This window comes from Cololabis saira, chromosome 8, assembly GCF_033807715.1.
Source record: "Cololabis saira isolate AMF1-May2022 chromosome 8, fColSai1.1, whole genome shotgun sequence".
In the NCBI taxonomy this organism is placed as follows: domain Eukaryota; kingdom Metazoa; phylum Chordata; class Actinopteri; order Beloniformes; family Belonidae; genus Cololabis; species Cololabis saira.
Window position 1 is genome coordinate 21,193,734 of NC_084594.1, and position 22,313 is coordinate 21,216,046.

The window sequence follows — 22,313 nt, forward strand, 5'->3', positions numbered from 1 at the left end:
CCTGACGCTCTTAGTTGAAGCCAACCAAGACCACAACGCAGCTGTAAACAACAGTAACAATGGTTGCTGACAGTGTTTGGCTTTGAATTGGATTGTATTACTAAAACAAACATAGCGTTGTTATATAAGACACTTAGGGCCTGATTTACTAAAGGTTTGCGTGCGTAAAACCGTGTGCAAACTTGACATCACCCGCAAACCAATGTGCAAGCCGATCTACTAACAGCGTGCAAAGAGGACTGCACCTCTCAAATGAGCAAAATAGCACACGCTGTTCATTTAGTACTTTTGCCCTGATGAATAATCAATATGGGGCGTACCCGCCAGAAAGCGCTAAATACTGGGAGGGGAAAATGCAAATAAGTTCATTTACCACACGCAATGAGATTTACCAAGCCCGAAAGTAATTGCGGGGATTGTGATTGCGTCTGTATTTAATACGTTCGAAAGGAAGGTGCTAATCTGCCCAGCATTACGCACCGATGGCTGCTGTTATTGTGGTGTTGTGCCGTATTCATCACCCCTGCCGTGAAAAGCACCCCCTCATACACACTCACATAAACACATACTTAGGAGTTTATATTATATATATTTACAAATAGTATGGAAGACAACACAGTATGCAGGCTATTAATTAATGACATCAATAACCATTTACCCGATTTTTGTTATCTGTGACTGTGATTGTGGGAAAGTATGACTATTGTGGAATCCATGAGCGCATTTACCGGTAAACATGAATCATTAACACAAAACTGGACGCTAAACAGAACGTGACACAGAATGAGAATATAATTTTTGTCATTGTGTGTACGTTGTCATTTGTAGTAAATTAAACATGAGCATTTAGTCCTTTTTGACATTTACTCGTGAATAAGAGATCTGTGGATAATATATGTCGACGAGGGGGTGCTTTTCACGGCAGGGGTGCTGAATACGGCACAACACTTTTGGTAATGTTTAAATTTCTTTGCTGTAGTTCATGAATGTGTTTATTTGCCTCTTCCACTAATATTTCTAACTCCACCGCGTCAAATTTCATTTTGCGCTTGCGATCCTGCTTTCCATCCAGACTCTCCATGGCGCAAACCGTAAGACGCGCAACACCTCATTTAAATACTGCGGATTGCGCCTGTTATCAATTGCGCGAGCATTCTTAGTTCATCACCCGCAAAACACACAACAACAGCACGTGCAAACTTTTTCAGTGCACACGCAATTTAGTACTCTTTATTTAGGATCTTAGTAAATCGGGCCCTTAGTCCACCAACCTTTCTATAGTTAGATAACTCATATATAAAAGACATTTCATGAAGAGGTTTGATTTTTAAGAAGCATTTTTGATGATTCACACCTGGTTCTTGTCGAGTTCACAGTTTTTGTACTCTTTCTCTCCCTGCTCCTGAAATGTGACGATCACAAAACCTACGAAGATGTTCATCATAAAGAAAGCGATGATGATGATGTAGATGATGAAGAAGATGGAAATTTCCACCCGGTAGTTGTAAATGGGACCGAGGTTCTCTCTGTTGGAATCGATGGCTTTGTACAGCAACCTGAGGAGACACGAGGACAATGCCTGCATTTGGTTCAGGACACTGGAAGGTCTTTATGAGTGCACTTTGAGCTCTTTGGGTTGAGTAAGAGAGATTTAAAAAAGGATAAATCATTTTCATGCTATCATTTAAAGTGTTTAAGTAAAACAACTGATACTTACGAGGGCCAGCCTTCAAAAGTAGACACTGTGAACAAAGCCATCATAGCCATGAGGACGTTGTCAAAGTTAAAGTCACTGTTGTGCCACATTCGTCTTTGGATGGCTGGCTGATTCACGTCTCCATCCTTATAAACAATGTAGGTGCCTCTAAGAGAAAGTTACAAATTGCACAGAGGTGAGCACCATCAAACGGTGATGAATTCAAGCAGTTTGCTGTACAGGAACAAGAGAAATAGACTAACTTGCACTCTTCTGAGTTGGACTTGGCTTCATCTGTGCAGCGATAGAACTTTCCCTGTACAGGAAAACAAAATAAGCTCATTATGATTATTCATTTTCAAATTATTCACCTTCAGAAAATGTAAAAGTGTCTCTTTTTCAAGATTCATGCTGCTGACCTTAAACAGCTGCACTCCTATACAGGCGAACATGAACTGAAGCAGAGTCGTGACGATCATGATGTTACCAATAGTTCTGATTGCCACAAACACGCACTGCACGACATGCTGTAAGAGACGGGGAGCCAAATGTTGTTTAGGGCGAGTCTGACATTGCGGTATTTACTGTGTACAAGCTGAAGAAGGTTTAGAGTTTCCACCTTCAGGCCTTTGGCTCTGTTGATGGCCCTGAGGGGTCGAAGCACTCGAAGGACTCGAAGAATCTTCACCACAGAGATGGCTGAGGACCTGAAGGGTGTAGTTAAATAGATGCATTAAAAAAAACAAAACACTAACTGTTATGACATCGAAACTTTGCAGCGTTTAAGGAGCAGTTTCAGTTATAGTTCCTGAGTCTTTAAGATTTCCACAACTTTTCGGTCAAAACAGTAAAAACTGTGCCGTTGTTACAGCAAGTATGAGGATTGATCGTGCTTTTCTTGTACTCACTGAATGCCAAAGGAAACAAGGGAAACTCCAACCACCAACAGATCGAGGAGGTTAAAATAATTCCTGCAGAATGCTCCTTTATGGAGAAAAGCTCCATATGTTGTCATCTGAGGGAGGAGCAGAAGGCATTGAAGGAGGAAAAAACACCTCTTTTTTGTCAAACACACACAAGACACACACAAATGAAGTCCTAAACAGCATATTTCACACACACCACACACACACACACACACACAGCCTGTACAAGCATTTTACAAACATCAAAACATATTCTCAGCACTCGCTACCTTGCAGTAAAACACGCACACACACCTCTCCACACTCTTGTAGATCACTCTGATTTGGGGTGGCGAGCTCAGAGCAATGAAACAGGAGCCTAAAGCTACTGTACCATCGCCACCCCCACGGCCTTTAACTACATGAATGTAGTAGTAAGCCATTCATTTCACAATCTACTATGGGATGAGGCAATAAAACATGCATTTTGTTGCCGTGACGCCCGGGATATTTACCACCTGCAAGAGCTCTGGATATAGCGATTGGAAAGTAGAAATGGCCTTACTGTCACATTCATGTGGGCCGTCATTCTAAAGCACATTCCGTTATGCTCTTTAATAGTTCAGAAAAAAGGGAAGGCAGCTCCCAATTAAAACTTCAGAAGTCAGCAAGCACAGAAGTAAAAACCAGCCAAAAATAACTCTTCTTTAAATAATGAAAGTAAAGGAATCATTTTCCGAGTACATGTAAATGTGAAGCCCTGCAGACAGAGGATGAAAAGAGATCGCTAACAGAGAGCACTAGATAATTTAGGGTCAAACGATAATGAGCTTCAAGGTTTTGTCTCCCCACACAACTGCAGACGTGACGCCACATTTACATGCAGTCAGTCATGGAAAGCAGACTGAACCATGCTCAACGGGAACATGGTTGGTTTTGCCCCCTCTTTTATGAGTAATCTGAAGAGCAGTCAGTACGAGAGGCATGGAGTCAGCTGTGACTGGAGCTGGCGTTACAATTTCGAACACCGCCCTGACCTCAAAATCAACTTCAGTCAATGCCTCGACAGTGTCTGAGTAGCCCATTAAATTTAGTTGCATCGCACAGAGGGGTTGCATCATGTTTTCCACATTTGCATCACTAAAATCATTTCAGAGATGACTGCCTGAATGACGTGACACCCGTGTGAGTATAATGCAATGTCAATGTGATGTTTCCTTCCCCCAACAGGAGTTCTTAGATCAACGAAATTTGGACAAATCTTTTCTTAATTGGTGTATGCAAAAACAAAGTGGCTAGAATCATTGTTGTTTGCTTTTTTTAAAAGAGGTGCTGTATAGAAAAAATGAAAAAAGAGAAAGGAAACAAACAAGCCAGGTTGTACTGAGTGGCAGGTGACACACAAGGAGATAATGCAGCAAGGCTCTCGTCGTCGTTCTAACGGGTTACCTTCAACACGATCTCAAATGTAAACATACTAGTGAAGACATAATCTGCATAGCCTAGGACCTGGAAGGCAACGAGACGTTTCAAGTGTTACTGGGATGTGGTTAGTGACAGCACGGACAGGGGACACAGGAAATTTACCTTCAAAACGATCTCAACAGTAAAGATAGCGGTGAAAGCATAGTCAAAGTAACCAAGTATCTGCAAAAAGCAATGTAGATGTTTAACAAAGACAGGTCATTGTGCAGCTTCAAACATCATTTGTAAATTATGATGAAAGAAAGGTCAAAAATAAGTAAAGTGTTTTCTAAGGAGAGTTGTAAAGGATCAAGTCACTCTCTTCATGAATGTTAACAGTAATAATTTCCTCTCAGTGAATTACAATGTATGAGGATTCACTAAAATGTCTTATTCTTTTATTTCAATGCTTTATCTAAAAAAAAATATTGATTAGTATCTGTACCTCAGGAGCCTTGAAGCTGTAAATTTTTTATAACACTGAAATTAATTCAAAGGCAATAGACACATCTTAATTATGAAGTAAGTGGCTTAAATCTGTGAACTATTCACTCTTTAAAGACTCCTTAAAACTCCAGTTTTGGGAAAAACTGAAGCTAAAAATACACTGATGGTGATCTACCACAAAGATAGTCTGATTTTACTACCTTTGTAGACTTTAAATCATGAGCATATGTGCCGACAACTGAAAAACAACTTTCCGGCGTGGCCACATTTTAAAATAAAGGAACATCATTCTTCTATAAATGTGGCCATCACATACTGTATCTTCAAAGACTTATCCTGGTGTCCTTGCTGGAAAAATCTTTGTTTGATTTGAAATTAAACTGTAAAGTTCGTCTACCAAAGCAAATGTAATCTTAACGATAGTATAGTGGATACCTGTGTGAATCAAGAAAGAAATGCACTGTAGCTTCCACATCTGAGATGTGAAGATAAAAGGCTGAACTTGAGGCATCACAAATCAACGCATTGTCACAGAAGCTACATCCATGTCATAAATACAGTCCTGCGGATCAATCATATGTGTGGATAATTAAAAAAATAAATAATAAAAAAAATATATATAAAAAAGCAGACTTCCCTCTATCTGCTACGCTCTCCTTAAATTTTAAGATTCAGGATGCAAAATTTGTACAAACAAAACAGATCATCAGGTGTTATAATTTAAATGAAATGGCATCCTATCAGAAATAATCGCATAAAAGTTATAGCTTTAGGTTTTCTTATTAGTTCAGAAAAAATGCTTCTGTGTTTATGTAGAAAACATAGATGTGTAGGACAAATTGTTGATATCCATTTAAAGAAAGAAAAACCCATAATGGTCACTCAAATAGCCTGATAATGACAAAAGTGATCATAGAAAATAATATACTGAAAATCAACTAAAGAAAATCAGGTATTATTGTTAAACTGTGGTCCAACAGAATAATGTAAGCAACAAACTAATATAACTGGCCTCGGAAAATGCACATCTTTTGGGTCAATCACTGCACTCAAGTACATTTACACAACTCTTAATGACACTTGTGTAGACACATATTTTGGTCCACTCCTCATAAGAAAATGTATGATTTAAAGTATGCCAACTCCAAATATCATGTTTCAGCTTTTTGTCAGATGTGCAATAGGATTTAGCTCAGATGTCAATCTGTCCTGCACAGACACTCTATTCTAGACGCAGCAAAGCAGCTCCAGAACATAACCGAGCCTCCTCCATGTTTCACAGTAGCTACAGCCTTCTCTTCTTCGAGTGCTTCATTTTTTTGCGTCCATGAATGTGGAGCTGATGTGACTTTTCAGAACCCTCCATTTTTATCTCATCTGCCTAAAAGAAACTGTCCCAGAAGCCTTGTAGCTAGGCAACAAGCATTTTGGCAAATTCCACTCTAGTTTTTTAATGATTTGCTTTCAACAATGGAGTCCTCCTCGGATGACCATTTTTTCCTCAAACAACACTGGATGGTGTGCTCTGACACTGATTAACCTGGACCTTGGAATTCACCAAGGCCCATAAACATCTGACAGAAATTTGGGGCTGTAGTCACAGTACATGAAGCTTATTGGAGATGGACTTCTTGCCTTTACCTTTAACATGCTTGTCTATAATGTTCTTTCTGATCTCCTCAGACAAGTCTCCTTTCTCTGCACCATGATCAGCGTGGTGAACACCATGATACCAAACAGCAAACTGAAAACTTTTCACCCTCCAAACAGCCAGTTTAACCCAACGTCCACTTTGCAATAACAGCTAATATCAGACTTTAGTTTAACTTGTCACTAAATTATTGTCAAACTTTTCAAGAGGTACAAACACATTTCTTCAGGTCAGTTTCATTGGTCTGTTTTCATAAATAATTCTGCTGAACCACAAATGAAAAGCAATGTCGGATTTTGACATTATCAATTTCTGCTTCATCAAATTATTTCATTTTAAAGTAAAATCAAGGCATTTAAAAAAATATTTTTTGCACAAGGCCACATTTCTCCGTCTGGAAATTGGACTCAATCTGGGAGAGGATGCCACGACCAGGAAGCCGTAAAAAGCAACAGCATAATGTAGAGGTGCCAGTAAGGAAAGGTAAGTAAGCATGGTAGCATACCGGTGCTCATATTAACAATGGACGGATTACGAAATGTAACATAAAGGCCCAGGTTAAATAATTCAGAATTTTCCTTTAAATCAATTTAGTATTACTGGACACTTAACTGGATAAGACCTTACGAGTAAAGTCATTCAAAAGCATTACTTAAAGTTCATTTACCTCACTCACTTGCTTTTGCAACACAGATTGTTTAAATTGTGAAACAATTCTTTGTAACATTTGTAAACTTACAATGTTGCGGGCTGAAAAGTTTCGAATCGGATCCTCAGCAGCGAGCGAGACAGAGCTGAGCATGATGAACACCAAGATGAGGTTGGTGAATATATGGTGATTAATGAGTCGGTGGCAAAACACACGGATCCTGGAGGGAAAAGGGATTAAAACAACAGTGTGACAGGAGACACGACCTGCTTCCGGTTTTAGGACAGTACATGAATGAGTCTTACGGGTTGGTGTTGCTGAAGATGAAAAAGGCGCTGCCCTCTGGGATGGGGATGATCTTTTCCTTCTTCACCAGCTCAGAGATGGCCGGCCGAGGGCCCGATGGGACCTCTGGGTCCTCCTCATCTCCTGCGTTATCCTCATTTTCCTCCTCTTCCTCCTTAATGGAAAGTAAAAATGTGAAGTGTATATCAAGCTAGAGATAAGTTACTTTATCTGGTCATGTGGTTGAATGAAATGAAAGAATACCTTCTCTTTTTCATCCTCTTTTTTGTCACTGTAATGAACAAAGATATATTTTATAAATCCTAAAGAGGAAGTTTGAGCATTTTAGAGTGAATGTGTACAGTAATGGTTTTCACAGAAAGTTTTAATGGAACTTCAGGTCTTTACTCTTTTTTGTCTCCCTCATCCGTGTTGAGGGACTCGGCATCTGCCAAGTTGTCCACAGCGATAGCCAAGAAGACATTCAGGAGGATATCTGAGTGAATACGTGCTAAGCAGAGAATAACTCATTTTAAAGTACAAAACATCCAAAAACCAACTATGACCACATGTTATGGACCCTTCTTTACAAGAGAGTACAATATATAATTAAAGCTGCAAGCAGCGATGAACGGGCCCTCGCACTCACGGCCACCGCCCCCCATAAGTATCAGAAATGACACCACCCACGACTCTCTATGTCAAACCATTGAAAAGTTATAGCAGAAAATCGGGACAACCAATCAGAAGAAGGGGCGGGGCTAATTAAGGCCAACGAAGCTTAAGGACTCATTACAGAGTCCCATGACACCACCCACGACTTCCTATGTCAAACCATTCAAAAGTTATAGCAGAAAAAAGGGACAACCAATCAGAAGAAGGGGCAGGGCTAATTTAAGCCAATGAAGGTCAAGGGCTCCAAAAAGAATCTGATGACACCACCCAGGACTCTCTATGTCAAACCATTCCAAAGTTATAGCAGAAAATCGGGACAACCAATCAGAAGAAGGGGCGGGGCTAATTAAGGCTAACGAAGCTTAAGGACTCATTACAGAGTCCCATGACACCACCCACGACTTCCTATGTCAAACCATTCAAAAGTTATGGCAGAGAAAAGTATTCTAGGGGGCGCTGTTGAGCCGTTAGGCCACGCCCATGAATGCAAACCATGAAATATCAAATTTATCGCCAAGTCTGTCTTGCATGTAAAATTTGGTGACTTTTGGAGAACTATCAAATATGGACCAATCAGATTTCAAAATGGCCGACTTCCTGTTCGGTTTTGGCCATGGCGCCAAGAGACTTTTCTTTAAGTTGTGCCATGATACAGGTGTGTAGCGATTTTCGTGCATGTACATCAAACCGTATTGTGGGGCTTGAGGCACAAAGTTTTCCGGGGGGCGCTGTTGAGCCATTTTGCCACGCCCATTAATGTAAACCATGAAATATCAAAATTATCACCAGGCCTGGCTTGCATGCAAAATTTGGTGCCTTTTGGGGAACTATCAAATATGGACCAATCAGATGAAGGGGGGGTGCGCTTGTTGGCGTCTAGCGTCGCCACGGTAACACTTTTGAAAGAGAAAAGTAATGCGTGTAGTCGCAGGATGGAGACGCACATTTTGATGTATAACACATCTGGGTTCACGATACGGTTCGGGCCGTATTAATTCTCGAAGGAATGGCATATATTGCTCCAAAATTACGCGATTAATTCAGAATGTTCAAAATGGCCGACTTCCTGTTCGGTTTCGGCCACGGCGCCAAGAGACTTTTCTTTAAGTAAAGACATGATACAGGTGTGTACCGATTTTCGTTCATGTACGTCAAACCGTATTATGGGGCTTGAGGCGCAAAGTTTTTTCTGTCTGAACCAATCTGATGAAGGGTGGGCACGCTTTTTGGCGTCTAGCGTCGCCACGGTAACGCTTTTGAAAGAGAAAAGTAATGCGTGGTGTCGGAGGAGGGAGATGTACGTTTTGATGTATAACACACTTGGGGGCACGTTACGGTTCGGGCCGTATTAACTGCCGAAGGAATGGCATAAATTTCGCCAAAATGACACGATTAATTCAAAATGGCCGACATCCTGTTCGGTTTCGGGCATGACGCCAAGAGACTTTTCTTTAAGTTGTCCCATGATACAGGTGTGTACCGATTTTCGTGCATGTACGACAAACCGCATTGTGGGGCTTGAGGCACAAAGTTTTCAAGGGGGCGCTGTTGAGCCATTTTGCCACGCCCATTAATGCAAACCATTAAATATCAAATTTTTCGCCAGGCCTGACTTGCATGCAAAATTTGGTGACTTTTTGGGCACGTTTAGGGGGGCAAAAAGGCCTTCCTTTTGTCAGAACAATAAGAAGAAGAAGAATAATTCCTACAGATACAATAGGGCCTTCGCACTGAAGGTGCTCGGGCCCTAATTAAACAATCATCATGTCTGGAGTAGTCTCAGTTGTGTCATTATGAGTGGGGATACAGTTTCCACAGATGAAGAGGATGATGAAGTAAAAGCACACGATCATCCCAGTGGAAGAAGGGCCTCCATATGCCATGATCCCATCATACATTACAGCATTCCAGTCTTCTCCAGTCAGTATCTAAATAGATGACATTATCTTGTGAGAGATGCAACAACAGCAAAACTATTCATTAGAAAACCAAAACACGAGGCAGAAAACGGGGTCACTTTTTTCAACACTGACTTCATTGTACTGACTGACTGACTCGCCATGACTGCATAATTTCCCTTGGTAGGTTTATATTACCGAACTGATCTGAAGTCAGTACAGCTGCTGTTTCTTTTACAATTTGATTCTTCACCTTCACCAACATTTACGCATGCAGGATGGGCTATCACTGATCAATGCAGTTAGTTTATGAAATATTTTGAAATCCCGTTTTTGTGATGCCCAGATCTCAGGAAATCGTTGGAAAAGGCTCTTGACAAAGTCCATATGACACATTACACATTACATTACACATACTGTACACATCCATATTACACATTGTAAAGTTGCTAATTTATACAGTTTTTCTTAAGATGCATTCACAGGTAAGTTTATTGAGCTAGTATGTGATGGAGCAATTATGATTTTTGATTCTGTATTTCCCTCTAAATGACTGTTAAATTATGTATTCCTGTCTTTGCTGCAGTGTTTCACTTATAATGCGATTGTCCTTGAAGGAAGGAAGAGTACCAGCTGTCTGTTGACATCTTGCAGAGAAACAAATTTAGTTCTTGAGAGTGAAACTAACAAACGGTACGGTATGCTCACTCATGCTCACTCATACGTTTGAAGTGTTTCAGATGTTACAGTCATTCGAGTTCAACTTTATGTCTGCATGGTGGCTCAAAGGTGTGGTGCAGATCTCAGATGAGGCAAACCTCATATAGGAGGCGTAAAACAAGTTGATATGAAAAGAAGATGAAAATTTGTGGTTGTAAAAGGAGCAACTGAGCAAACTCACCCTGTAAGATGTGGCCATTTGACAAACGAAAAAAATAGGAACTCAACATGTCAACGACACATTATTGTTTCAGCTTGTGAAAAAAGGCATTTAATTCTCAAACCTTTCCTCCTAATCAAAGACAAGTATCTGGAGATTAGTCTAACTTGAATATGTTTGACGCATGACGCATCTGAATTGAAGTTTTGGAGTTAAAGGGGACCTATTATGAAAAACACGTTTTTTCTTGTTTTAACATATATAAAGTGCTCTCCCCTCACCCTGCCAACACAGGGAAGATAAAATCCCATGAAAATCTGCAAGGTCTGTTCCCCCCGCCCGCTGAATCTTCCAGTGTCACGTGACCTTTTTGAGCCATTCTGAATCTGCGCCTATGGTGACGTCACCATAGGCGCAGAGGTTCGGCCTCCGCTGCTGAAACCACGCCCACAACTAACTCAGCCGGCTGGAGCTCCGCCATTGTTCAGAAGCGCTGGCTGTTTCCACAGCTAGGGACAGTAGAAATGAGGTTTTGCATCGACATTCACCCTCATAAAAGGATCAGTGCCAGCTGTACGGACCCGGCAACTGCACACGAGTCAGTGGTAAGTGACGTTATTTTTTTATGTTATTTATATTTGTCTATGAGTATGATCTTTGCATGGGTTAAGTATTAGCTCAGCTCCGGAGTACCGGAGCTGCTCACGGACCGGACTGATGAGGAGCCCCGGCGGGTACCGTAATACATTTATTTCTGTTTATAGTTTCAGATCTTCCAAGCACCTGAAGCTGTTCAACGACACCTCCAGAAGACGCACGGTCCTTCCTTGAGCCAGCAATAGTGCATACATGTTATTTATATACAACTTATGTTTTATTTTTTAACAATAAAGTTGCCATTTGTGAAAATTCAGTGTTGTGATTTCTTTACAGTTAACATGATTCATTTGTCTTGAGGAATTGGAGTAAAGAACTATGGTGTAACTGTTTAGAATTAAATTCTATTAAATAAAAATCTTCCTATCTGAAGACGAGGTGACTAAAGGCTGATTTATGGTTCCGCGTTACACCAACGCAGAGCCTACGGCGTAGGGTACGCGTCGATTTAACGCAGAACCGTGGACACGCTTTGCTACGCAGCCGCTGCTCTTCTCCCCGGAGCGACGCTTTGTTCCCTCCCCTGCTACACGTCATTCAAGCAGCCAATCAGCACAGAGCCTCATTATCATAACCCCCCCTCACCTCAGAATGAAGCACAGAAAAAGGCTTTAGAAGCGGTAAAACTACAGACATGGCCCAAAGGCTGAATTTCTGATTTATGTAGAAAAAACAAGCTTTAGATTGTTTTTAAGACATTCAAGGCCTTTTTAAAATACATTAAATGCCATAATATGTCCCCTTTAAGTGTCTTTGCCTGGCCAGCTGATCTGTTTCAGTGACCAGTTTCCCTTGTCTTTTGTCTGCCTCATATTTTCTCGAGCAGAGAGTCGTAATCGCTCCATACTTGATGTTTGCCACTTGTTCTTAGGATCTGATTCGTTTGAAATCATGTTTTAAAATGTAAATCACAGTCTCGATACCTGAAACACAGTGATAAGGGCTTGGGGGAAGTTGTCAAAGGTACTCCTCTTAGTCTGTGTCTCGTCGAAGTTGAACTTTCCTCCAAACACCTGCATTCCCAACAACGAGAAGATGATGATGAAGAGGAAGAGCAGCAGCAGCAGGGAAGCAATAGACTTCATGGAGTTGAGCAGAGATGCCACCAGGTTACTCAGAGACTGCCAGTGTCTGCAAGGAACAGTGGGCGGGGGCAAGAGAGTAAAATATGATATATATTCACTGAATACCACACACACACTCATTAGGAAGAAGAAAGTACTCTCTCTGTCAAGTGTGGTTTTATGTATAAATATCAAATATAACATTCATCAGGTCCTTGTCAGACATTAAAGGTGGGTAAATAGTAGTGGGCTGAAAATTAAGCAAACCCTTACTGCTTATAAAATGCACAAGGTTGTCTGTCAGCAGGTCTGACTTATGTAAACATTGAATGCCACTGAAAAAGACGTCAGGAATGGTCTTAGAGAAACAGTTGTTACTGGCCATTTAGCTGTGAATAGTTATAATTCACAGTTGGAAAACATTCAAGACAGCGGTCAATCCAACAAGAACGAAGCCCCCCCCCCCCACACACACACACACACTCATGCAATGGCCCAGAGAGGATGCAGAAAACCCAAGCGCTAATTCCTTTACATGTCCTTTACATGGAGAAGTTGCACCATATTTGCAAAAAGAAAAAAGAAAAAAGAAGCCATTCCCCTTTGGATATTCCAACCAACCAAATGTACGTCTGAACCAATGCATGACTGCACACATCATGTCAACACCACAGAATGGGCGCGCTGTTGGTGGGAGCGGTGTGTCACACGCAGGGCTTGCCTCCTAGCTTTTTAGCCACTGTTACTACCTCCCACACCATAACAGTGGTGCAACAAAAGGGTTCTGCACACACACACACACACACACAACTGTACAGAATACTGGCTAAAATGTGAAAAGTACTGCGTATAAGGGCCTTCAGACGCTCAGAATTGAAGAGTGTGGTTTTATTTTTCCTATGACTGTAGTGTGCAGTGAGAACATGCACACAAACCTTTGCACGTACACGACAACAATCTTACCGTGTGACCTTGAAGATCCTCAGCAGGCGGACGCAGCGGAACACAGAGATCCCGAGGGGAGACATGATTTGCAGCTCCACCAGAATGGTCTCGGTGATTCCTCCACACACCACGAAGCAGTCAAAGCGGTTGAACAGGGACACAAAATAAGCCTGAAGCCCAAGACTGTACATCTTCACCAACATTTCACACGTGAACAGGGCTAACAGCACCTTGTTGGCCACATCTGAATGACAGAAAAAAGGATAAAATACTGAATAAAATGTTTAGGCTGACACCTTAGAGAAGGCTGAGATAAAAATTGTACAGCACTATGGAAATTAGTTTATTTATAAAAGATGGACAATCAGCAAGTCTGCACAACTACATAGTTACTGCGTGAATGACATTTTAAAACATTATGCAAAAGTGCACTGAACAAAGCATTTACCATGTCTTTCACATTTAGAAATTGAATTTTTTTGTGAAGCCGTCTGTTCTTTTTCTTTTCTTTCTCAATGCTATCTAACTGGACCTGTATCTGATGATCTTTCAAATCCATAGGATAAATTATACGGTTCATTTTCATACTGTGGTTTTAATCGTACCCTGTACTTGTGTCAGCCACATGGGCTGGTTATAATGCTCGGATGATATGGTGAGGGTGTTGAGGAACACCAGTATGATGACCAGCCAATAGAAAGGCACCGACTTGACGGCTAAACGACATTTCCTGCGGCAGAACCTGTTCCAGCGGCGCCAGCGCCGACTGCAGGAGGACACAAATTCAGCAGAAAGAATGATGTTAGTGGGACAATTTGTTTTTAAACTCGGTTTAAAAGAACACAAGATGCAGTCTGAAGGACATTAGTACAGCAATGCTAAAACAGAGATTAACCACCATGTTTTCAAGCAACTCTAAAAAAATGTGTGTCCGTTAGGAATAATATTGCAGTAAAGTATGGGAGGGGTGGGGGGGGCATGGGGGAAATGCATGAATTTATAATTTTGCAAGTCATGCTGTACAGTAAATGAGCTGAAAACCCCTGAGTAAGCCTGTTCTCTAAAAATACTTTATGGTACATGCTGATCTTATGAAAGCCTTTCATTTATCATCCCCAGTAAAGGCGCCATGGAGAAAAATGAAAGCCAAGCACAAAAACTCATAACCAAACATATACATACTATAAAGAGATATCACACACAAAGTACCAACCTGAACTTTGACTTTGAAATTTTTTGACTGGAAGAAAGAAAAAAAAAATCAAATTTTATGAATGCAGCTCGACTTCGCAAGAAGCCCTGATAGATAAAGTGTCTTAAAAGCACAGATCTTGAGCTGCACGTGCTCACCACAGAGGCCCGCAGCAGGGCGTTTTTTCATCCTCCCCGTTCTGGTTCTCGGTGTTCACAGATTCCGTCTCGCTGGCCGGGACACTCGCTGCGGCGGCAAATAAAGCAGACGTTTACAAACTGTAACCATGTGAACTTTGCAGTGAAGAAAGATTCTTCAGAAAGACAATGTGCAATGCATCCCAAAGGGAAGACATGTGAAAAAAATAAGTGAAATAGAGCTGGCTCCCCTCATGTAAAGATTACTAAACATTAAATGCGTATAAGCCTGACTTGTTTGATTGTGGATTAAGTTGCCAAAGCAACTCCTAAAGAACTTTAAAGAGGGGAGGTGTGCTGTGTCTCGCCTGTCATCATCTGTATCATTTACCAAGAGATGAAAAGGAAGCTGACACTGGACAGTAGCGTGGACAGCTGCTCTACCAGGGCTCACTGATTTCACCCATGAAGAACAGGCAGGAAGAGGGCAGTCAAGAGAGGAGAGGAGGGCTCCCCAAACTGTCTCTGAAATGCTACTCTCCAAGTTCCACTTCAGCGGGGCTGTCTGTGCAGACAGATGATGATTAGCTACGTGAAACGTCTCTGCTCTTTAATTCGTGTGAGGGAGCGTGCTCCTGCTTAGCTTATGTAGACGTGTTAGCTTTGATTCCTGAGCTGTCAGACAGCTCTAAGCGCTGAAAATAGTGCTGACTGCTGGAGTCCTGATCTGGGTTTAGCCCTGTTTCCTATATTCATACTTAGGCCTTGCTTTTTTAAATGGGGCATGGGAGGTTAGCCGTGTGTTGCCGCTAACAAGGACAGCAGTGTTTCGATTGCAAATGAGTATCGTTTATTGAGTGAACCATGAAGTTTCGTAATTGCAATTAAAAAAAACTAAATCAAAAACCATAAAATTGGTCCTTGAGACCTCAGATGAAGAAACAACAAAGGGAGAAAATACTGCAACATTTGACTTAATGAGTAAAAAAAGTGACAACATAGTAACATAACACTGCACATGCACACGTTTAACGAGGTCACCTTGTTAAATCAACATCCTCAGCTGTTATGTGCAACTTTTGTTAAAAAAAAATCCCAACAGATTTTATTTTCTATTTTTTAAATTTTGCTCCTTGTATTTATAGCCAATAAATGTAGCCTAAAATGTTGGGTGAATTACGAGATTTTAAGAAGGGTTATGATATAAAACTGGCATTAAAATAAACATTAAATATTAGTATAAAAATGTGATTGTTTCCTGAAATTACCTCACAGTACTGCATAGTTTGCCAAAACTTTTTAAATAGCCATTTCTGAGGTCACAAGTATAGGAGAGAAACATTTTTTATATAAGATTTTTCTAGCTCGTCTTTCAAGACTAACTTTTCTACGCTATCATAAATGTACATCTGAAAAACATGAGTACATTTTCACTCAGAAAATGTATATTTTAAAAAAGAACCATCCCTTTTTAATAAAAAATATTATTAATATAAACCTGGTACTATTATTTTGACAAAAAAAAAAGGCACATTTTCTTCTTTAGACCAATTAGAGCATCAAAACAACACACACACACACAGACATATATATAGGCACAAATCCTAGAGAGGGAAAACTGGAGGGAAAACCACAGGATTTACCATGAGTGTCGGACGACTGGCTGAACCACCCAAACCTTCCCTTCTTCTTCTCAGTGAGGTCAGCCAGAGTCACCCCTTCATGTGCAATGCATGCAAGCCCATGCATTCAGACACAACGGCACAGCGGAGGGACATGGGGGAGGGAGGGGCGACAATGGGCTGCTATTAAAACAGGTAAGAGCAGACAAGCACCACAGGACAACAACAGTATTCAAAATATCAATATCCAACAAAGAGAGCAGCAGGGGCCAGCAGACACTGAGGAGGGCAGAAGAACAAGACGGAGAGCTGTTAGTCACAGGAAGCATCTGCATGTGATGAAAACCTGCGCTAACATGTCATCATGTTAGCTGGGACTCACATATTCTCCACAGACAGTGAAAGTCAGGATGGATGTTGGAAGAAAAAACCCTAAATCTCTTAACACAGAAGCTTTAACTAACTTCATGGTAATGTTGCCGATGAAAATTGTAGAGTAAATATACTGTATAAGAGAGGAGAAAAGACATGTGGGAGAAGCAATAGCAGATGGAGAACATGTAAAAATGAGAAAAGATCCAACATTAAAACTGTGGAGAAGCAGTTGCAGACCATCTAGTCTGTACTCTGCATGGCTTATTTAAAAAAAAAAGTGGATAACTTATATAAGGTGTAGCAGGGCTTTCGAGGGAGCTTTGCTTTTCTCTGACTCACACCGTATATGAAGATTAAACTAGCCTGTATATTCGGCTTCAAACACCATTCGTATGTTATGCTTCTTACCATCATATTCAAAACATGCTACCAGTTTTTACTTACAGTATCTAAATTAACTTGTTCCCAGCTCCATTTCATTTAGCACTTACACTGAAAACATAAGCAGAGCCAAGCTTACTCAGAAATCTCCTCAAACTGTGTTTTACGTCTGCTGGTTCTAATCAAATTCAGATTTCTTCCTGTATGTTTGTCAAAGGTAGCTAACAAATTATTGGTCTTAAAGCTGTGAGTGTTTTACAGGATTTCCTTTAGCTTATAGTCTGTTTTTACGCAGTGAAGGCCTTGTGCATCTATGCTGGATATGTGAACATAATTGTCCAGTTATCTGGGGCAAAAAGAAAAATAGAGCACTGCACACCCAAATAGCTCAGATTGGTGCAGGAATAGAGGTTGTGTTTTAACCAAAGCTGGGGCATAAATAATTCTCCTGAATTATATGCTAGTGTGAAACCACTGTCATTACTTTTAAAAGAAAATAAAAAGAAGAAAACTCACGGTGGCTTAAGTTTAAATGGAAACCAAGAGGACATTGATGTGTGGAAATGAACATGATTCAAACAAATTCAGTCCAAATATTAGGCAATATGTGAAGCACACACAACTGACAACTGGGTTACATCACAACACAAAAATACAAACAACTGATGGCTTCTGGAAACACTTTCAGACTAGGAGACATTAGTTTTCTAACACTATGTGACTTGAAAGTTTTGAACCTGACTAATGTCATTTTTTATGGTGGATTTCAACATCTTGATCACATGAATCCAATATTATTGCAGATATGTGTAACTTTTTTGTTAGTCGTTGCTATTTATAAGCCACTGATTCCAAAAAAGAATCACTTGAAATATACACAAGCAATCCAATAATAATAATAATGTGTGCGACATAACCAGTAATGAGAAGTTGTCAGAGAGTGTCTCCAGTGAAACAAGCATGTTCAGTATTCGTTTGCGTGGAGAGCGCTCTTTGAGACGTGCCATCTACGGCTACCCGAAACCACTCGGGAATTTTCCATTTGATGCTGCAAGAAAAGTGTTCATCACTTTTAGGTGTTATGGGACTCTTTAGCCTCGTTTCCACTGAGAGCTTCGGTCCGGGCCGGTACGGTTCGGAAGGGTTAGATTGGTCCAGCCAATTCAGGTGAGCGTTCCCACTACATGTCTATGCCTAGTCTAATGCTTAGCATGGCATCATACTAATGCAACGATGCAACAAAGAACGATGTCATGCAGCAGGTGGTTTTTGTTCTGCTTGGCTTTTGGTTCTTTTTATGAACAATTCAAGCCGCACTGCATGAGAGAAGGTTGCAGGAAGAAGAAACACAGCTGAAAAGAGAAGGAAACTTCTGGCGTCGACTGAACGGTAACTTGGTGTTTTCGCGTTTGCTTTTGTCGTTGGCAGTTGAGTTTTTCTATTTGCTAATCAATGAACTGTATCGTGTGACACCCGTAACTAGGGCTGGGCGATATATCGAGATTTTAATATATATCGATATATTTTCAAACACGATATGATACGAGACAATATCGTTTATATCGATTTAAAAAAAATATATATATATATTTATTTTTTTTACTTTTTTTTTTAATGATTTTGATATAGCTTATTTTGTGACAAATTGACTTGAATGTTTTATTTGAGATTTGCACAAATGTTTTGTTATTTGCACAACTGTCAACCTCAGTGGAAAAGTCTGCCTGTTACTGTCTACATTGTATCAATTGCACAGTGTATTTTAATTTAATTGTTATGCAGGAAAGGGATATTTGTTTTATTTTATTCAAGAAGCATTTTTATTCTATATATGCAGGCAGTTTATTTTTAATTCATTTGTTTTATACATTTTGATATTGTGCAGACCTCTGTTAATAAAGGAACCTGTGTGACATTTGGCACGAGGCTTTGTATTAAAACTGACTGTTTTTTTTAAGAGTTTGCTTCTGAAAAAAATGAAGCTAACAGAGATGCTATGCTATAATGCTTTTGGGGGAAACCCCAATTAAGGCACAGAAAAAATATTGAGATATATATCGAGTATCGCCATTTAGCTAGAAAATATCGAGATATGACTTTTGGTCCATATCGCCCAGCCCTACCCGTAACTATGCCCTATCTGTACCATTTTCCTATGGACCTTCAACTGAAGGGGGCCCAGAAATGGTGGAGTTCGGTTCGGTTGTATGGGACCCTTTTATAATGGATACACACAAAATAGCATATCCGACCATACCGGCCCAGACCGATCGGCTCAGTGGAACCAGGGCTTTTGTGATGGCAGAACAAGCTTACTGTTGACCGTACAAAAGTGGAGGAAGGTGCTTACGGTTGCGCTTGGTCTCCTCGTCAGCCTCATCCTCATTGTCAGGGTCGATGTCTTCAGCCTGAGTTATCCAGTCCAGGTAGCCCTTCAGGTCTTCTTCCAGCTGCTGCTTCTCCCGCAGCTTCTGGAAGTCTCCGCGAGCCTTGGCCTTCTCTCTCTCCTTGGAGAACTCTCTGGGATTTAAAGAAGCAAATGTTAAAACAAACAAACACAAATACATAAATCTGTCACATGAAAACACAAATGGATGGAAACACGTACAGAAACATTCACAGCAAACAAGAAGCATATTGTTCAGGCAATAAAAATAAAACTGTCATCCTGCCCTAAATCATCTCTAAAAATAGTACATTTTGTTACTGAATGAAATATCCACAGTATGACTGCCAGTCTGTTTTTTCCATTCAATATGGATGCTATTTTAGCTCCACCTATGTTTTTCTGAACTCTCACCACTGGAGGGAGATGTACACCTTTGAAAGACAGCACAGTCATATATAAATAGAGCCCAACTGTACAGTTGCAAGCCCCTCAGGCAGGCATCTTAATCATACAGAAAAGGGGAATTTAGGTGGACAGATGGTTTCATGGACCCATGCAACATTTGCACAGAAACTCAATGCACAGGTTATATAAGACCTGGAGTGTGGAAACTATAATATGGGTTATCGTTATCACTGGGGGACAAAGAAAGTGTACCACTTTCTGTTGATTTAATGCAGGGAAACATATACAGTACGTATATCTATGACAAAAAAGTAAGTCTGCAAAGTTGGTTGGAGAAAACAGAAATCTGATAATTGATGAAGACCGGTAATGTCGACATACTGCAGGGCAGATAAAAGTGCCACAAACCTTATTGGCTTTTTGCTTTCTTGCTGGTCAACTATTCCATAGATTGTTTTACTGTATTACCCCACCCCCACTCCATAGAGCTGGGATGGAAAGTGTTTGTTTTTTTGAGAGCTTAGGAACTCAGAGGGAGTGAAGGGCAAGGAATAAGATTAATTTTTTTCTCAGGAGGATTGGTGATGGGGCTGGGGGAGGAAACGCTCTTTATGCAGTTGCCGTGGAAAGGATGTAATAGTTAACAATCAACAGAGGTCAAAGAATATTATAACCACCTGAGAAAAAAGTGGTTCTGACGGTTAAATCAATCCTGGACGGTTCCAGGTTTATTATTTCAGATATTATTGTCAGGATCTGTGTATTTGTGTAGCTCACACCGTAAGAGTCTGCAGCAAAGCACACATTCATTTATTAGCTTCCTGTATTTCCTAAACCCAGATGCATGCTTTTCACACTGCAGACCAAAACCACTGCACAAGCTGTTTCTTACCCACTGAGCACACCTAACACAAGGTTTAACACGAAAAAGGAGCCCAGTATAATCAGGCTGACAAAATATATCCACGGGGTTTCCCATCCGATGGCATCGTTGACCTACAGGAGCCAAAGGTGACTGGTTAAAAGTTACAAACACGTAAAAAGAAAACAGAGACCCTCCAAACCTGTAACTACGCAGGAAGTCTCTGTCTTCAAGGAGAAGAAGGTTCTTACCCGCTCAACACACCCAGAACCAGATTGAGAACGAAAAAGGAGCCGAAGATCACAAGACTGACAAAGTACACCCACGGAAGCTCAAGGCCCATTGCATCATTCATCTGGAGGAGCAAGCAGTCACCGCAGAGGAAGAAAAAGAGGAAAAAAGGAGGAAAAATAGAGTGAAAAAAGTTGTAATGTAGGTATACAGTGGCAAGAATGAACTTTGAGCCCTTGGAATGAACTGGTTTTCTGAAATACTTTTCAACATGTGATCAAATGTAATCTGGGGCCCGTTTCACAAAGCAGGTTTAGTGAAAACTCTGAGTCTGTTAACCCTGAAATGAGGGAAACTCTGAGTTTTCCGTTTCACAAAGGGAGGTAACTCAAACCAGAGAAAGAGGAGTAACTCTAGCCTGTTTCACAAAGAGAGGTAACTTAAGCTCTCGGTCAGTTACCGTAGTAACAGACGCTCTGAACCTAACCTGGTCGGGACCAGGTTTATATCGTGAAACCTGGAGTTTCTCTGCATCTCCGCCCTCTTTCAGAGACACACGCACATTTAATTTCCTCATTCATTCAGTCAGCAGGCGAGTTTTGGCGAAGTTCTGCCGTCTGTCATTAAAAACAGAGTCAGTAGAAGTCCATTGTCAAGAACATGACATGTCTTTTTGATGAAGACACAATTGATGAAGGTGCAGAATTAATGCGCAGAGAATTAAATATTCGTCGGGAGATGGTTATCAGACCGCATAATACATGTACATTACAGTACATAGTCTCATTACAGGCAAAGCAATATATGTTAATCCTATATTTGTTATAATTTTGATGATTGAATTGTTTAATGATTTCATAATATATTCTAATTTTTTTAGATTTTTTATTTGGGGTTTTCATAAACTGTGAGCCATAATCATCAAAATTATAACAAATAAAGGCTTGAAATATCTCACTTTGCATGTAGTGGGAAATAATATTTGTTTCACCTTAAGTTGAATTTACTACGAATGAAGTTTTGCAATATATTCACATTTTCCGACCTCCACCTGTATATTATTACATAAATAAATAAGAGCATAATATGTGTCTGTATTGGTTCAATATGGAACGCAACTTTTAATTCCCAATTACGGAACAATTCCGTATTTCAAGGGACGGGTGGCAAGCCTACATAAACCTGTCCAAGCCATCAAGGAGTTCCACAGGATTGCAGGTGAATGATGTAGAGATCTGTTAAATTAATTTTATATTATATGCGGTGTTACTCTTTTTTCGAAAAACATGTTCAAATTCGCCGTATGCGCGCATTAAAATCTCTAAAAAGGAAAAAGGACACGGCGTGAAGTATGTGGATCTTCAGATGCAAACTAACGTTTCCTCAAAGGGATTTTGTAAATTGAAATGATAAATAAAGTTTGAAATAAAAAAAAGAAAAAGTATGTCGCTCTTTTGTTGTCGCCGGTTGCCATGGTGAATCCTTGTATCAGCGCTCTACTGA

At 40.4% G+C, this 22,313-nt stretch overlaps 1 protein-coding gene across 9 annotated transcripts in view; it reads right to left on the reverse strand.

Moving 5' to 3' along the window:
* The window catches only part of cacna1da (calcium channel, voltage-dependent, L type, alpha 1D subunit, a), an 81,749-nt gene that overhangs the window by 23,072 nt on the left and 36,364 nt on the right, over positions 1 to 22,313 (reverse strand). For 4 of the 9 annotated variants that reach the window (XM_061727161.1, XM_061727159.1, XM_061727158.1 and 1 more), the window contains exons 8-28: positions 20,831 to 20,934; positions 19,274 to 19,443; positions 16,189 to 16,263; positions 14,567 to 14,654; positions 14,430 to 14,456; positions 13,822 to 13,982; positions 13,235 to 13,460; positions 12,131 to 12,338; positions 9,580 to 9,700; positions 7,506 to 7,593; positions 7,362 to 7,389; positions 7,118 to 7,272; positions 6,903 to 7,032; positions 4,189 to 4,248; positions 4,051 to 4,110; positions 2,605 to 2,711; positions 2,316 to 2,403; positions 2,116 to 2,223; positions 1,960 to 2,012; positions 1,718 to 1,864; positions 1,355 to 1,556 (exon numbers count right to left, since the gene is read on the reverse strand). In XM_061727161.1, the coding sequence (XP_061583145.1) occupies positions 1,355 to 1,556; positions 1,718 to 1,864; positions 1,960 to 2,012; positions 2,116 to 2,223; positions 2,316 to 2,403; positions 2,605 to 2,711; positions 4,051 to 4,110; positions 4,189 to 4,248; positions 6,903 to 7,032; positions 7,118 to 7,272; positions 7,362 to 7,389; positions 7,506 to 7,593; positions 9,580 to 9,700; positions 12,131 to 12,338; positions 13,235 to 13,460; positions 13,822 to 13,982; positions 14,430 to 14,456; positions 14,567 to 14,654; positions 16,189 to 16,263; positions 19,274 to 19,443; positions 20,831 to 20,934 (2,406 nt within the window). The remainder of the gene's footprint in view (positions 1 to 1,354; positions 1,557 to 1,717; positions 1,865 to 1,959; positions 2,013 to 2,115; positions 2,224 to 2,315; positions 2,404 to 2,604; positions 2,712 to 4,050; positions 4,111 to 4,188; positions 4,249 to 6,902; positions 7,033 to 7,117; positions 7,273 to 7,361; positions 7,390 to 7,505; positions 7,594 to 9,579; positions 9,701 to 12,130; positions 12,339 to 13,234; positions 13,461 to 13,821; positions 13,983 to 14,429; positions 14,457 to 14,566; positions 14,655 to 16,188; positions 16,264 to 19,273; positions 19,444 to 20,830; positions 20,935 to 22,313) is intronic. The other 5 variants (XM_061727155.1, XM_061727163.1, XM_061727160.1 and 2 more) reach the window with 5 other exon arrangements.